The sequence below is a fragment of the Capricornis sumatraensis genome, chromosome X (assembly GCF_032405125.1).
Source record: "Capricornis sumatraensis isolate serow.1 chromosome X, serow.2, whole genome shotgun sequence".
Taxonomy (NCBI): domain Eukaryota; kingdom Metazoa; phylum Chordata; class Mammalia; order Artiodactyla; family Bovidae; genus Capricornis; species Capricornis sumatraensis.
This window is the reverse complement of record NC_091092.1, coordinates 13,509,310-13,525,138: the sequence shown is the minus strand read 5'-3', so window position 1 is coordinate 13,525,138 and position 15,829 is coordinate 13,509,310. Positions and strand designations below refer to the sequence as shown.

Here is a 15,829-nt window from a genome sequence, read left to right as displayed (position 1 = left end):
TTTGATTTTTATTAAAAATTTAAAGAAAAAATCAACATTGGCTTCACTGGCTATATTATTTTACTTGGATTGGATTATAGAGGCTTTTATTTCTTCCCCTAGAGCAGAGACTGAAAATATTATGCTAAGTCAATTCGAATGCAGAATTAACAAGACTGACTCTCTACTTGATAAGAGAAAAGTGCAGTGAAAGCATATAATTTAAAAATATTTATATATTTCAGTTTAAGAGTTGGACATGACTTAGCGACAGAACAACAACAATCTCTATTCCAGACACAGAACCTTCATGTTGGCCATTAAGAGTTTTTGTGCTCCAACTTGCTAATCTTTCATTCTTGTCAAATATATATACCCACAGTATATAACAGTTTGATGTGAGGACATAAGTAAACTGATCAGTCTTGCTCACATATTCTTGCTTATCTCACTTTTGTTTTTCAGTCCTAAGTCCATTTCAGATTCAGTCTCTGTGTTGGATGTAATGTTCCGCTTATCTTTTTCTTTTCGTCAATTTATCTGTTTCTCTTAAACCCGAATACCTGGAATTTTTTTCCCTTGAAAATTCTCAGATGCATCTTAATAGTTGGATATGCTCAATTGTCGAAAGGATTTTGTTTCAAAATGAGTTTGCCGTCTTTTCAGATGTATGTCAAAGTTCTAAGGTTTTCTAGTTTCTCTTAGCCATTTTTAAAGGTTTTAACAAAGATATGTACAAAATACCAGTTAGTAAACTGGCTTGCTTGGAAATTTGTTTTTTTTTAATTGACATAACATTCTATTTTCACTTAAGATTTTTATCTTCAAAATGAGGAGGAATATTAACTTGTTTACTATAATCTGTATATGTCTAGCTTTATTTTTATACTATATTTTTAAAAATAGTAAAGAGAGCTTTTTAAAGAGGAGCTGGTTCCATTTGATTTCTAAATGACAGACATTGTAGTTATTTTATAGCTACACCTAGCATACTAAAAAAGAAAAAATTATATTAAAAAATTATACACAAACAACAAGACTTTTTATTCTAAATTTCAAGGAAGTCTAAATCAACAAATCTAAATATGAATACAGGAAGGACTAGGAAATTTTTCCCATGAGTATATAAAATTGTGAAACAAAGAACAAATGCTCCCAGAAACAACTGGGAGTATGGATAAGTATCAGTTCTGTCTAAATTTTTAAATATGTCAATTAAAATTCTCCACATTTTGTTAAGTTAAAATCCAGGTACATACACAGGTTTTGAAATTTTCCAATCAAATGCTTAGAAAACACATTAATCTTTTATTTTTTATTAATATGTATACTCAAGAAATATTACAAGATATGATAATTTTTCAGAACTATAATAAGTGAAAGAAAAATGGGCCCTTTTAGGTTAGTTTTAAGCAAAGTGACTTAAGAGGGAAAGTACTGCTAAAGATCCTTTACTTGATGCTTTGCAACTACATTGTAAGTGGATCATAGGAACTATAGAATGTCAAGAAGAGGTAGAAATTGAGCTATGCATTGGAATGTTTAAAAGGGCAAAATCTACAGATTATTGAAGTGTTTATAAATATACTTGTTTCATTAGTTTTCATAACCAACCCTATCTAATGGCTTCCTTATCCTCCATGATAATGCAGAGAAGAATAATACTTTAGGGCTTCCCTGGTGGCTCAGTGGTAAAGAATCTGCCTGCCAATGCAGGAGACAAGGGTTCAATCCCTGATCCAGGAAGATCCCACATGCTGTGGAGCAACTAAGCCTGAGCTCCATGACTTTTGAGCCTGTGCTCTAGAGCCTGGGAGCTCTAGAACCCATGCTCTGCAACAGGAGAAACCACTGTAATGAGAAGCCCAAGCACTGCAACTAGAGAAAAGTCCATGCAGCAATGAAGACACACCACAGCCAAAAATAAATAATTTCTTAAAAAAGAATAATCTAACCCACACAACTGATGTTTTCTTTGCCTTGTCAGAATAAAGTAATATATTTTCTGTAGCTATAATGTAAATTAGAGATGCTTAAGCTGTGTGGAGTAGCTTTATTTCAACATTTCTTGTTGTTCATCTGCTAAGTCATGTCTGACTCTTTGTGACCACATGGAATGCAGCATGTTAGGCTTCCCTGTCCTTCATTATCTTCCAGGGTTTGCTTAAACTCATGTCCATTGAATGCCATCCAACCATCTCATCCTCTGTCATCCGCTTCTCCTCCCTTAAATCTTTCCCAACTTCAGGGTCTTTTCTAATGAGTCGGCTCTTCGCACCAGGTGGCCAAAGTATTGGAGCTTCAGTATCAATCCTTCAATGAATAATCAGGGTTGATTTTCTTTAGGATTGACTGGTTTGATCTCCTTGCTGTCTCAGGAGCCTTCTCCAGCACCACAATTCAAAAGCATCAATTCTTCGACGCTCAGCCTTCCTTATGGTCCAACTCTCAAATCTGTATATTACTACTGGGAAAACCATAGCTTTGACTATACGGACCTTTGTTGGGAAAATGTTGTCTCTGCTTTTTGATATGCTGTCTAGGTTGGTCATAGCTTTTCTTCCAGGAATAAGCTTCTTAATTTCATGGCTGCAGTCACCATCCGCAGTGATTTTGGAGCCCAAGAAAATGAAGTCTGTCACTGTTTTCATTGTTTCCCCATTTATTTGCCATGAAGTGATAGGACCGGATGCCATGATCTTGCTTTTGAACGTTGAATTTTAAGCCAGCTTTTGCACTATCCTCTTTCACCCTCAGCAAGAGGCTCTTTAGTTGCTCTTTGCCTTCTGCTATTAGTATTATCTGCATATCAGAGGTTGTTGATATTTCTGCAGGCAATCTTGATTCCAGGCTTGTGATTCATCCAGCCTGGCATTTTGTGTGATGTACTCTGCATATAAGTTAAATAAGCAGGATGACAATACAGGCTTGACGTACTCCTTTCACAATTTGGAACCAGTCTGTTGCTTTACGTCTAGTTCTAACTGTTGCTTCTTGACCTGCATACAGTTTTCTCAGGAAGCAGAGGTAAGGTGTTCTGGTATTCCCATCTCTTGAAGAATTTCCCACACTTTGTTGTGATCCACAAAGTCAAAGGCTTTAGCATAGTCAATGAAGCAGAAGTAGATATTTTTCTGGAATTCCCTTCCTTTTTCTGTGATCCAATGGATATTGGCAATTTGATCTCTGGTTCCTCTGCCTTTTCTAAATACAGCTTGTACATCTGGGAGTCCTTGGTTCACATACTGTTGAAGCCTAGCTTGAAAGATTTTGAGCATTATCTTGCTGTCATGTGAAATGAGAGCAGTTGTGTAATAATTTGAAAACATTCTTTGGCATTACTCTTCTTTGGGATTGGAATTTCAACATTAGGAAATCAGAAGTTTTATTAAAAATAAAATTAACACTAATTTAAAGTTATGTACAATGTACAGTCAAACCAGTCAATTCTAAAGAAATCAATCCTGAATATATTCATTAGAAGGACTGATGCTGAGCTGAAGCTCCAATACTTTGGCCACCTTGTGTGAAGAGCCAACTCATTAGAAAAGACCCTGAAGCTGGGAAAGATAGAAGGCAGGAGGAGAAGGGGGCAACAGAGGACGAGATGTTGGATGGCATCACCAACTCAATGGTCATGAGTTTGAGCAACCTCCGGGAGATAGTGAAGACAGGGAAGCCTGGTGTGCTGCAGACCATGGGGTTTCTAAGAGTCAGACATGACGGAGTGACTGAACAACAACAATGTACAGGAGCATATTTTAAGATAAGCTTGTGATATCTAAGGGAAGTATTTCTTCGTATTTTTGTTGTAGTTTTTGAATTTACAGATCAACTGTGACCCCCCAGTCATTATTATACTGAGTTTAATGAGATATTTTAATTTAAATCTAATTGTGGAAAAGTTAAAGTTACACATACAGAAATATTTATCTTTCCTCTGCCTTTTCTTCACTTTTAGAAGCCATATGCTATTTCTAAAGTCAATAGCAGATACCAAAAACCAAACCAGTCTAAGAATACCCTTTATAAAGTCAGCAACCTACGTTGCTTCTTCATGTGATTGGATTTTGCTCAGGCACTAAATGTCTGAAGAGTGCCAAATTTATAATCATCACAAGTGTGAGTGTATATTTATATACAGCATATTCTACATATCTATATAGCTATATGGATATATAGAATTGTTATGGCCTTGGGGTAAAATCCTCCCATTCAAAGTGCCAGAACAAAAATAAAAGTTAAGAAATTTAAGCTTATCTTCCTAATTTTTTATTATGCTCTTCAAACCAAATATTAAATTGATTTTTAAACAAACATCTTTGAAGGTAAATATGAAATACGAGATGCAGGTTCAATCCCTGGGTTGGGAAGATCCCCTGGAGAAGGGAATGGCAACCCACTCCTGTATTCTTGGCTGGAGAATCCCATGGACAGAGGAGCCTGGCAGGCTATAGTCCACAGGGTTACTAAGAGTTGGACACAACTGAAGCAGCTGAGCAGCAGCAGTATGTTAATGTGACTTTTGTGAATACTTAAAAGGTAATGATGGAGAGAAGCAGCACACTTGCTGTCTGTTTTATATGTTGATATTTGGCATTTTATAAGGGTTATTTTTATTTTCCTTCTTGGCTACTTTTACTATAGTTTAGATATACAACTAATAGATAAGCTGGAGTCTCAGTCATATGTCCTAAATTAAGAGAATGCACTTTACTTTGAGATCCAGACTACAACCACGACTTTTTGAGTTGGTTTTGGAAAAACATAATCTCTAATTAGAACATCAAAATTTAGCATTAATAGTAAAGTATACTTGTCAAGTAGAGAGGGAGATGGCAACCCACTCCAGTATTCTTGCTTGGCAAATGCCATGGACAGAGGAGCCTGGCCAGCTGTAGTCCATGAGATCGTAGAGTCAGATCCATACTTGTCAAAACAAGCTTTTTTAAAAAAGAAAGTGTTGTAACACAGGACATATACTCACTAATAATTGTTTTTTTTTCCCTTTCTAAGATTCTTCTGTCCTACCCTTATACTCAGACGTTGTTTTCAATACTCCTTTTAAACTTTCCCTGAATCCTCTTTAACTTTCAACCCTTCTGTGTTGTGTGTTCAGTCGCTTAGTCGTGTCCAACACTCGGACCCCATGGGCTGCAGCACGCCAGGCTTCCCTGTCCTTCACCATCTCCTGGGGCTTGCTCAAACGGATGTCCACTGAGTGCCATCCAACCTTCTCATTTGTTGGCCCTTTCTCCTCCTGCCTTCAATCTTTCCCAGCATCAGGGTCTCTTCTCATGAGTTGGCTCTTTGCATCAGGTGGCCAAAGTATTGGAGCTTCAGCTTCAGCATCAATCCTTCCAATGAATATTCAGGGCTGATTTCTGTTAGGATTGACTGGTTTGATCTCTTGCAGTCTGAGGGACTCTCGAGTCTTATCCAGCACCACAGTTTGAAAGCATTCGTTGGCGCTCAGCCTTCTTTATGGTCCAACTCTCACATCCATACATGACTACTGGAAAAACCATAGCTTTGACCATATGAACTTTTGTCAGCAAAGTATTGTCTCTCCTTTTTAATATGCTGTCTAGGTTTGTCATAGCTTTTCTTCCAAAGAGCAAGTGTCTTTTAATTTCATGCTGCAGTCACCATCCACTGTGATTCTGGGGCCCAAGAAAATAAAGTCTTTCACTCTTTCTATTGTTTCCCCATCTATTTGCCATGAAGTGATGGGACCAGCTACCGTGATCCTAGTTTTATGAATGAGGGGTTGCCTTTTCCAAAATTTTATACAACATATGTATTCTTTTCAGAGTGACTCCTTGGCAGTATGCATTTATGGTTCCTCCATATCTTTTTGTGGTTTGATATCTCGTTTTTTAAATTAAAAAAAAATTCAACAGATACTTGTTAAACTTCAACTATTTATGTAAGGAACTGCTAGGTTCTTTCCCCGCTCCCCTCCAGATTTATTGTGGTAATTGACAAATTGTGTAAGAGATATATGATGTGATGATTCGATACACAGATATATTAAAATGGGCCTTAATATATCTGTGTATCAAATCATCACATCATACATCTCAAACTTATACAATTTATATGTCAATTAAATGATTACCACAGTAAAGTTCTTTCACTTACCACCCACTCATGTAATTACAATTTTGTAGTTATAGTGAAAACATTTAAATTCTACTCTCATAGCAACTTTCAGATATACATTATCAATAACTATAGTCATCATGCTGTACATTAGATTCCTAGAGTTTATTTCTCATATAAACTAGAAGTATGTACACATTAACCAACATCTCTTCATTTTCCCCTTTCCTAGCCCCTGCAAACCCCCATTCTACTCTGCTTCTGTAAAGCTGGCTATTTTAGATTCCACATATAAGTGAGATCATACAGTATTTGTCTTTCTCTGTCCGATTTATTTCACTTAGTGTAGTGCCCTTAATGTCTGTCAATATTGTTGCACATTGCAAAACTTCCTTTTTATGGCTGAATAATAATTTTTTGTTTATCTGTATACCACATTTTCTTTGTTGATTAATCTATCAACAGTTAGGTTTGTCTTAGCTTTTGTGAACAATGCTGCAGTGAACATAAGGGGTGCAGTTATCAACTGAAGATAGTGACGTCATTTCCTTTGAATATATACTGAGAAAAGGCTCTAGAGGACAGGCTCAGTAGTTGCTCTGCAGCATGCAGAGTCTTCTCGGACCAGGGATCAAACCCGTGTCCCCTTCCTATATTATATTGAGACAGGCAGATTCTTAACCACTGTACCATCAGGGAAGTCCCCAAGTGGTAGTTCTAGTTTTAATTTTTTTGAGGAACCTTCATACATGTTTTCCATAGTGCAGCACCAATTTGCATCATCACAAACTGTGCTTGTGCTCTCTTTTTTTCCATATTCTTGCCAAGACTTAACTCTTGTCTTTTGATAAAAGCCATTCTAACAAGTGTGTAGTTATATCTCATTTGTTTTTCTTGCTTAGTTTCTCTGGCCCGGATGTATGGTACTTTGTTAAATAGTAGTAGTGACAGTGGGCACCCTTTTCTTGTTCTTAATCTTAGAAAGCTTTTAACCTTTCACCATGGAGTATGATGTTTGCTTTGGGTTTGTCACACATAGCCTTTATTATATTGAGGTATGTTTCTCTGTATACACTTTATTGAAAGTTTTTATTGTGGGAGGATGTTGAATATGTGTCAGATAATTTTTTTGCATCTATTGAAATGATCATATGTTTTTTGCCTTTTATTCTAATTCATTTTATTGATTTGTATATTTTGAACCATCCTTGCCTTCCAGAGATCATAGTTGATCATGGTGCATGATCCTTCTAATGTGCTGTTGAATTCAGTTTGCCAGTATTTTGTTGAGAATTTTTGCATCTGTATTCATCATGAATTTTTGGCCTGTAGTTTTCTTTTCTCGTAGTGTTCCCATCTGGCTTTGGTTTCAGGGGACTGCTGGCCTTGTAAAAGAAGTTTGGGAGTATTGACTCCTATTTAATTTTTTGGAAGAGTTTGAGGATTAGCATTAATTCTTCTTTACATATTTGACAGATTTCACCCATGAAGCCAGGGATTTTTATTGTTATTGTTGGGAGATTTTGTATTGGATTCCGTTTCGTTACATATCATTGGTTAAGTTCAGATTTCCTATTTTTTATGATTATATCTTGGTAGATTGTATGTCTCTTGGAATTTGTGTGTTTCTTCAATGTCATCCCATTTATTGGCATATAATCAGTCATAGTAGTCCTTATGATCGTTTTAATTTCTGTGTCATCAGACAAAGTCTCTTTCATTTCTAATTTTGCTTGAATTCTCTTTTTTTCTTGGTAAATCTAGCTAAAGGTTTATCAGTTTTGTTTATCTTTTAAAAAAAAAGCTCTTAATTGTGACGATTGTTCCTGTCTTTTTATTGCTGAAAAGTATTCCATTTTTGGATATATTTGGATATATATAATATATGTATAATAGCAGTGTTTATCCATTCACCTATTGAAGGATACCTTAGTTGCTTCCAGGTTTTGGCAGTTATGAATAAAGGTGCTATAAACATTCATGTGCAGATTTTTGTGTGGATGTAAGTTTTCAGCTTATTTGGATATGTCCCTTGGAGCACAGTTGCTGAATCATAAGGTAACCCTATGTTTAGCTCTATAAGAAACTGTCACACCATCTCTTAAAGTACTGTACTGCTTTGTATTCCCAATCAGCAATGAGTTCTTGTTCTACATCTTCAGTAGCCCTTGGTGTTACCAGTATCCTGGATTTTAGCCATTTTAATAGGTATGAAATGGTATCTCACTCTAACTTTGCAGTTACCTAAAGATATTAAGGGGCTTCCCTGGTAACTCAGAGGTTAAAGCATCTGCCTCCAATGCGGGAGACCTGTGTTTGATCCCTGGATCGGGAAGATCCCCTGGAGAAGGAAATGGCAACCCACTCCAGTATTCTTGCCTGGAGAATCCCATGGACTGAGGAGCCTGGTGGATTGCAGTCATGGAGTCACAAAGAGTCAGACACGACTGAGTGGCTTTACTTACTTACTAAAGATATTAAAAGACGCTTGCTCCTTGGAAGAAAAGTTATGACCAACCTAGATAGCATTTTGAAAAGCAGAGACATTACTTTGCCAACAAAGGTCCATCTAGTCAAGGCTATGGTTTTTCCAGTGGTCATGTATGGATGTGAGAGTTGGACTGTGAAGAAAGCTGAGCGCTGAAGAATTGATGCTTTTGAACTGGGCTGTTGGAGAACACTCTTGACTTGACCCTTGGACTGCAAGGAGATCCAACCAGTCCATCCTAAAGGAGATCGGTCTTGGATGTTCATTGGAAAGACTGATACTGAAGCTGAAACTCCAGTATTTGGCCACCTGATGCAAAGAGCTGACTCATCGGAAAAGACTCTGATGCTGGGAGGGATTGGGGGCAGGAGGAAAAGGGGACAACAGAGGATGAGATGGTTGGATGGCATCACTGACTCAATGGACGTGAGTTTGAGTGAACTCCGGGAGATGGTGATGGACAAGGAGGCCTGGCATGCTATGATTCATGGGGTCGCCAAGAGTCGGACACGGCTGAGTGACTGAACTGAACTGAACTAAACTGAAAGGTATATGATATTGAGCATCTTTTCATATGATTGTCATCTTTATATATATATATATATATATATATATATATATATATATATTGGTGAAGTCTCTGCTTAGGTCTTTTACCTACTTTTTAACTGAGTCCTTTATTTGTTTTTTAAACAGTTTCCTTTAGTTCTTTGAATATATGTATAATAGCTGGTTTCTAGTCTTAGTTTAAAAAAAATCTAAGAAGTGAGGCCCTTCAGGGACGTTTGTTGGTTGCCTTTTTTCGAAAAAAAATTCTTGTTTGTATTTTAAAAAATAATTTTATTAATTATTTTTTTTGGCTGAGCTAGGTCTTCGTTGCTGCAAGGGCTTTTCTCTAGTTGTGGCGTGCAGGGGCTGCTCTCTAATTTCTGTGTGTGGGTTTCTCATTGTGGCACAGGTTCAATAGTTGTGGTGTACAGGCTTAGTTGCTTCACAGCATGTGGGATCTTCTTGGATCAGGGATCAAACCCGTGTCTCCTGCATTGTCTTCTGTTTCTCCTTTACCACTGAGCTACCAGGGAAGCCCCTTGTGTGTATTTTTAAGCCTGGCTTCTTCAGATCACCCCCTCAGTCATTATAAATGAGTGGTCAGCCAATGATGGGTCAGAGATGTCCTTAAATGCCTTGAACCATTAGGTTCTCCACCTTCTACCAAGGGGATCTTTGTGTAAAGGTATTCCTCATACTTTAGGCAGTTTATAGTCAGCCTTAGTTTTCATTTCTTATTTCCAAGATCAGCCTGAGTTGAGTAACTGGGGCCTTCTCCTGTCCTATCTTGTTCCTGGGCAGGTTCACAGTCTTGTATACTCATGCATACTTTCAGATTCCCAATAATATGTTGGAATCTTTCAAAGTTCCCTTATGGCCATCTGGTTTTCAAAGCCTTTCTTTAACATTTTAGCCAGGCTCTTGTTTGCTCCAAATTGATATCATAGCCTTAGGCAGCTGTGACATTATCAGCAGATTGCCCTGAGGAAAGTACTTTTTACAAAGAGCTGAGCTCTGAATATGCAGGTCAGGAACAACAGACTGGTTCCAAATAGGAAAAGGAATACATCAAGGCTATATATTATCACCCTGCTTATTTAACTTATATGCAGAGTACATCATGAGAAACGCTGGGCTGGAAGAAGCACAAGCTGGAATCAAAATTGCCAGGAGAAATATCAATAACCTCAGATATGCAGATGACACCACCCTTATGGCAGAAGGCGAAGAGGAACTAAAAAGCCTCTTGATGAAAGTCAAAGAAGAGAGTGAAAAAGTTGGCCTAAAGCTCAACATTCAGAAAACTAAGATCATGGCATCTGGTCCCATCACTTCATGGGAAATAGACAGGGAAACAGTGGAAACAGTGTCAAACTTTATTTTTGGGGCTCCAAAATCACTGCAGATGGTGACTGCAGCCATGAAATTAAAAGACGCTTACTCCTTGGAAGAAAAGTTATGACCAACCTAGATAGCATATTGAAAAGCAGAGACATTACTTTGCCAACAGGTCCGTCTAGTCAAGGCTATGGTTTTTCCTGTGGTCATGTATGGATGTGAGAGTTGGACTGTGAAGAAGGCTGAGTGCCGAAGAATTGATGCTTTTGAACTGTGGTGTTGGAGAAGACTCTTGAGAGTCCCTTGGACTGCAAGGAGATCCAACCAGTCCATTCTAAAGGAGATCAGCCCTGAGTGTTCTTTGGAAGGAATGATGCTAAAGCTGAAACTCCAGTACTTTGGCCACCTCATGCGAAGAGTTGACTCATTGGAAAAGACTCTGATGCTGGGAGGGATTGGGGGCAGGAGGAGAAGGGGACAACAGAGGATGAGATGGCTGGATGGCATCACCGACTCGATGGACGTGGGTTTGGGTGAACTCTGGGAGTTGGTGATGGACAGGGAGGCCTGGCGTGCTGCGATTCATGGGGTCGCAAAGAGTCGGACATGACTGAGCAACTGAACTGTACTGAACTGAGCTCTGAGTCAAATCCAATGGTAACAACACCCTGGGAATGGAGTTTTCTGGGTAGCTACTAATTCGGTGAAAATATTGACTGTGTTCTGGGGATGGGGCTTTTAATGAACCTCCAAGAGATCCATTGGCTGTGATAGTGCTGACTTTCATGACTACCATACCTTTGAACTTGGAAGGGAGGGAGGATGGGAATAACCTCCAGTTAAAACTTAACAGACTGGTGTTCTTACTGAGGTTCAAAAATTTTTTTTTTAATTGATACTTTTCAGTTCATTCTGTACCTTTGGTTAATTTCCAGTGTTCTGAACAGTTTTTGCTCTTTAATATTTTGCTAGTATTTTATTGCCCATATAGAGGAATTGATTCACTAAGGTCCTAAGTTTGATGTTCTTGACATTGGTTTGTTGACATCTCTAATTTTGATAGAAAAACAATGTTCTTCTGAGACATTGCATTAATATTTATTAAGTATATAAATCATGGTTCTTAAATGACAGATAGAACATTAGCACTTTTTCCTCTTGCAGAAACTTTTAGGCATACATTTGGAACAATTATATTCTTTCTTTTCCAGGTTCCTGTTAGTTCTGATTCTATAGACCCATCTGATGATACCGACGTACAGTCTTTGACATGTCAGAGAGAATGCAGCAAAACTGTGAACACTGAAGCTTTAATGACAGTATTTCACCCTCAGAATTTGGAGACTCTTGATTCCAAAATGGTAGGAAAACAAAATATTTAAATCTATGGATTGAAACAATTGATTAAAAATAAAAATATTAGACTAGAAGGTATTGCAACTGAAAATTCTTCTTTTAGGGCTGGAAAAGATTTTCTAGCAGATACACAATATGACTATTATCTAGAATTAAGATGGAAGTTGAATCTTGGGTATATTTGTATTGATTTCTGACAGTCAATCCTACTTGGAGTGATTGGTGAGAATGATGGTTCAAAGTTTTACCTCCTAAGTGTCCTGATTTTCCCATTTTAACGTGAGTTTAGCTAAGAACTAAAATAGTAAATTAAAGCTGTTATGCTCACATGGGTTTAGAAGATTTTTGTGATGACAGTATTCCAGTGGTTAGCCCATCTGTGAATACCGATTTTGACTTTCTATGTTCTTATTTTTCATAGGTGTTGTTTCTTGGTGAAGAAAGTTGTCAAGTTATTTGAAACTTAATTTCAAATTAAGTTGATTTCTCACCATGTTTAATTGCTTTGATTTTTTTTTAATAGTTGAAAGAAAAGATGAAGGAACAGTCCTGGAACATTCTATTTTCAGAATGTGGACGTGGTGTTAGCATGTTTCGGACCAAAAAGACTCGAGATCTGGTTGTAAGAGGGATTCCAGAGACCTTAAGAGGAGAGCTCTGGATGCTTTTTTCAGGTATTACACTTACTTACTTTATTCATTTAACAGACATTAACTATGCCCCAATAAAAATAATTACAAAGGTGGCTAGAACAAAGTCTTACTCGTCATCCCATCATGAGTTCAGACTAGTCAAACAGAGTACAATAGTTATGTGTACTTACCTTTATATACACACATCCAGTGCCTGAGCAGATTAGTTTATGAGGCAATATATAGCTAACTGGAAGGGATGGAATGGGAACCTCTAGTGTCAGAGGAAAGTTAAGGGGAAATGGCATTTCATGAAAATGTTACTCTTTTGGATAAGATTGATGTCCTGATGTTAAAGGTTTTAGTGTGAAGCTTTTCCTTTTTTTTTTAAATTTATTTTTTGTTGAAGGATAATTGCTTTACAGAATTTTGCTGTTTTCTGTCAAACCTCAACATGAATCAGCCATAGGTATACATATATCCCCTTCCTTTTGAAACTCCCTCCCATCTCCCTCCCCATCTCACTCCCCTAGGTTGATACAGAGCCCCTGTTTGTGTTTCCTGTGCCATACAGCAAATTCCCATTGGCTATCTATTTTATATATGGTAATGTAAGTTTCCATGTTACTCTTTCCATACATTTCACCCTCTCCTCCCCTCTCCCTATGTCCATTAGACCATTCTCTATGTCTCTTTCTCCATTGTTGCCCTGTAAATAAATTCTTAAATACTGTTTTTCTAGATTCCATATATATATGTTACAATATGGTATTTATCTTTCTCTTTCTGACTCACTTCACTCTGTATAATAGGTTCTAAGTTCATCTACCTCATTAGAACTGACTCAAATGTGTTCCTTTTAATGGCCGAGTAATATTCCATTGTGAATATGTACCACAGCTTCTTTATCCGTTCATTTGTTGATGGACATCTAGGTTGCTTCCATGTTCTAGCTATTGTAAATAGTGCTGCAGTGAACAATGGGATACATGTGTCTCTTTCAATTTTGGTTTCCTCACAGTATAGGCCTAGAAGTGGGATTGCTGGGTCATATGGTGGTTTTATTCCTAGTTTTTAAAGGAATCTCCATACCATCTTCCATAGTGGCTTTATCAATTTACATTCCCATCAACAGTGCAAGAGCATTCCCTTTTTCTCCACACCCTCTCCAGCATTTATTACTTGTAGACTTTTTGGTGATGGCCGTTCTGACCAGTGTGAGGTAATATCTCATTGTAGTTTTCATTTGCATTTCTCTAATAATGAGCGATGTTGAGCATCTTTTCATGTATTAGCCATCTGTATGTCTTCTTCGGAGAAATGTCTGTTTAGGTCTTTTTCTCACTTTTTTATTGTGTTGTTTGTTTTTCTGGCATTGAGTTGTATGAGTTGCTTGTATATTTTGGAAATTAATCCTTTATCAGTTGTTTCATTTGCTATTATTTTCTCCCATTCTGAGAGTTGTCTTTTCACCTTGCTTATAGATTCCTTTGCTATGCAAAAGCTTTTAAGTTTAAACAGGTCCCATTTGTTTACTTTTGTTTTTATTTTCATTACTCTAGGAGGTGTGTTATAGAGGATCTTGCTTTGATTTATGTCATCGAGTGTTCTGCCTATGTTTTCCTCTAAGAGTTTTATGGTTTCTGATCTTACATTTAGGTCTTGAATCCATTTTGAGTTTATCTTTGTGTATGGTGTTAAGAGGTATTCTAATTTCATTCTTTTACATGAAGCTGTCCAGTTTTCCCAGCACCATTTATTGAAGAGGCTGTCTTTGCCCCATTGTATATTCTTGCCTCCTTTGTCAAAAATAAGGTACCCATAGGTGCATGGGTTTATTTCTGGGCTTTCTATCTTGTTCCATTGGTCTGTGTTTCTGTTTTTGTGCCAGTACCATACTGTCTTGATGACTGTAGCTTTGTAATATAATCTGAAGTCAGGAAGGTTGATTATTCCAACTCCATTCTTCTTTCTCAAGACTGCTTTGGCTATTTGGGGTCTCCATATGAATTGTGTTTCCATATGAATTATGAAATTTTTTGTTCTATTTCTGTGAAAAATGCCATTGATAATTTGATAGGAATCACATTGCATCTGTAGATTGCATTTGATAGTATAGTCATTTTCACAATATTGATTCTTCCTACCTGGGAACATGGAATATCTGTCCGACTCTTTGCGACCCCGTGAATTGCAGCACACCAGGCCTCCCTGTCCGTCACCAGCTCCCAGAGTTCACTCAAACTCACAGCCATCTCATTGGTGATGCCATCCAGCCATCTCATCCTCTGTCATCTCCTTCTCCTCCAGCCCTCAATCCCTCCCAGCATCAGAGTTTTTCCAATGAGTCAACTCTTCACATGAGTGAGGTGGCCAAAGTACTGGAGTTTCAGCTTTAGCATCATTCCTTCCAGAGAAATCCCAGGGCTGATCTCCTTCAGAATGCACTGGTTGGATCTCCTTGCAGTCCAAGGGACTCTCAAGAGTGTTCTCCAACAGCACAGTTCAAAAGCATCAATTCTTCGGCGCTCAGCTTTCTTCACAGTCCAACTCTCACATCCATACATGACCACTGGAAAAACCATAGCCTTGACTAGATGGACCTTTGTTGGCAAAGTAATGTCTCTGCTTTTGAATATGCTATCTAGGTTGATCATAACTTTTCTTCCAAGGAGTAAGCATCTTTTAATTTCATGGCTGCAGTCACCATCTGCCGTGATTTTGGAGCCCCAAAAAATAAAGTCTGACACTGTTTCCACTGTTTCCCCATCTATTTCCCATGAAGTGATGGGACCAGATGCCATGATCTTCGTTTTCTGAATGTTGAACTTTAAGCCAACTTTTTCACTCTCCTCTTTCACTTTCATCAAGAGGCTTTTTAGTTCCTCTTCGCCTTCTGCCATAAGGGTGGTGTCATCTGCATATCTGAGGTTATTGATATTTCTCCTGGCAATATTGATTCCAGCTTGTATTTCTTCCAGTCCAGCATTTCTCATGATGTACCCTGCATATAAGTTAGGCAAATTTATTCCTAGCTATTTTGTTTTTGTTGCAGTGGTGAATTGGATTGATTCCTTAATCTCTCTTTCTGATTTTTTATTGTTAGTATATAGAAATGCAAGTGATTTCTGTGTATTGATTCTGTATCCTGAAACATTGCTAATTTCACCGATTAGCTCTAGTAATGTTCTGATACTATCTTTAGGGTTTTCTATGTACAGTATCATGTCATCTGCAAACAGTGAGAGCTTTACTTCTTCTTTTCTGATCTGAATTCCTTTAATTTCTTTTTCTTCTATCATTGCTGTATACTGTGAAGCTTTTCATTTTGTTTGTACTCAGATAACACTTGAGCATAGAGCTAAATTTAAAAGCAATCCAG

General features: G+C 37.6%; 1 protein-coding gene across 1 annotated transcript in view; it reads left to right on the top strand.

Annotated features, from left to right (window-relative positions):
• LOC138071106 (TBC1 domain family member 8B-like) overlaps positions 1-15,829 on the top strand; it is a 44,083-nt gene that overhangs the window by 10,778 nt on the left and 17,476 nt on the right. The window contains exons 7-8 of the mRNA XM_068962526.1: positions 11,671-11,820; positions 12,339-12,489. Of these exons, the coding sequence (XP_068818627.1) occupies positions 11,671-11,820; positions 12,339-12,489 (301 nt within the window). The remainder of the gene's footprint in view (positions 1-11,670; positions 11,821-12,338; positions 12,490-15,829) is intronic.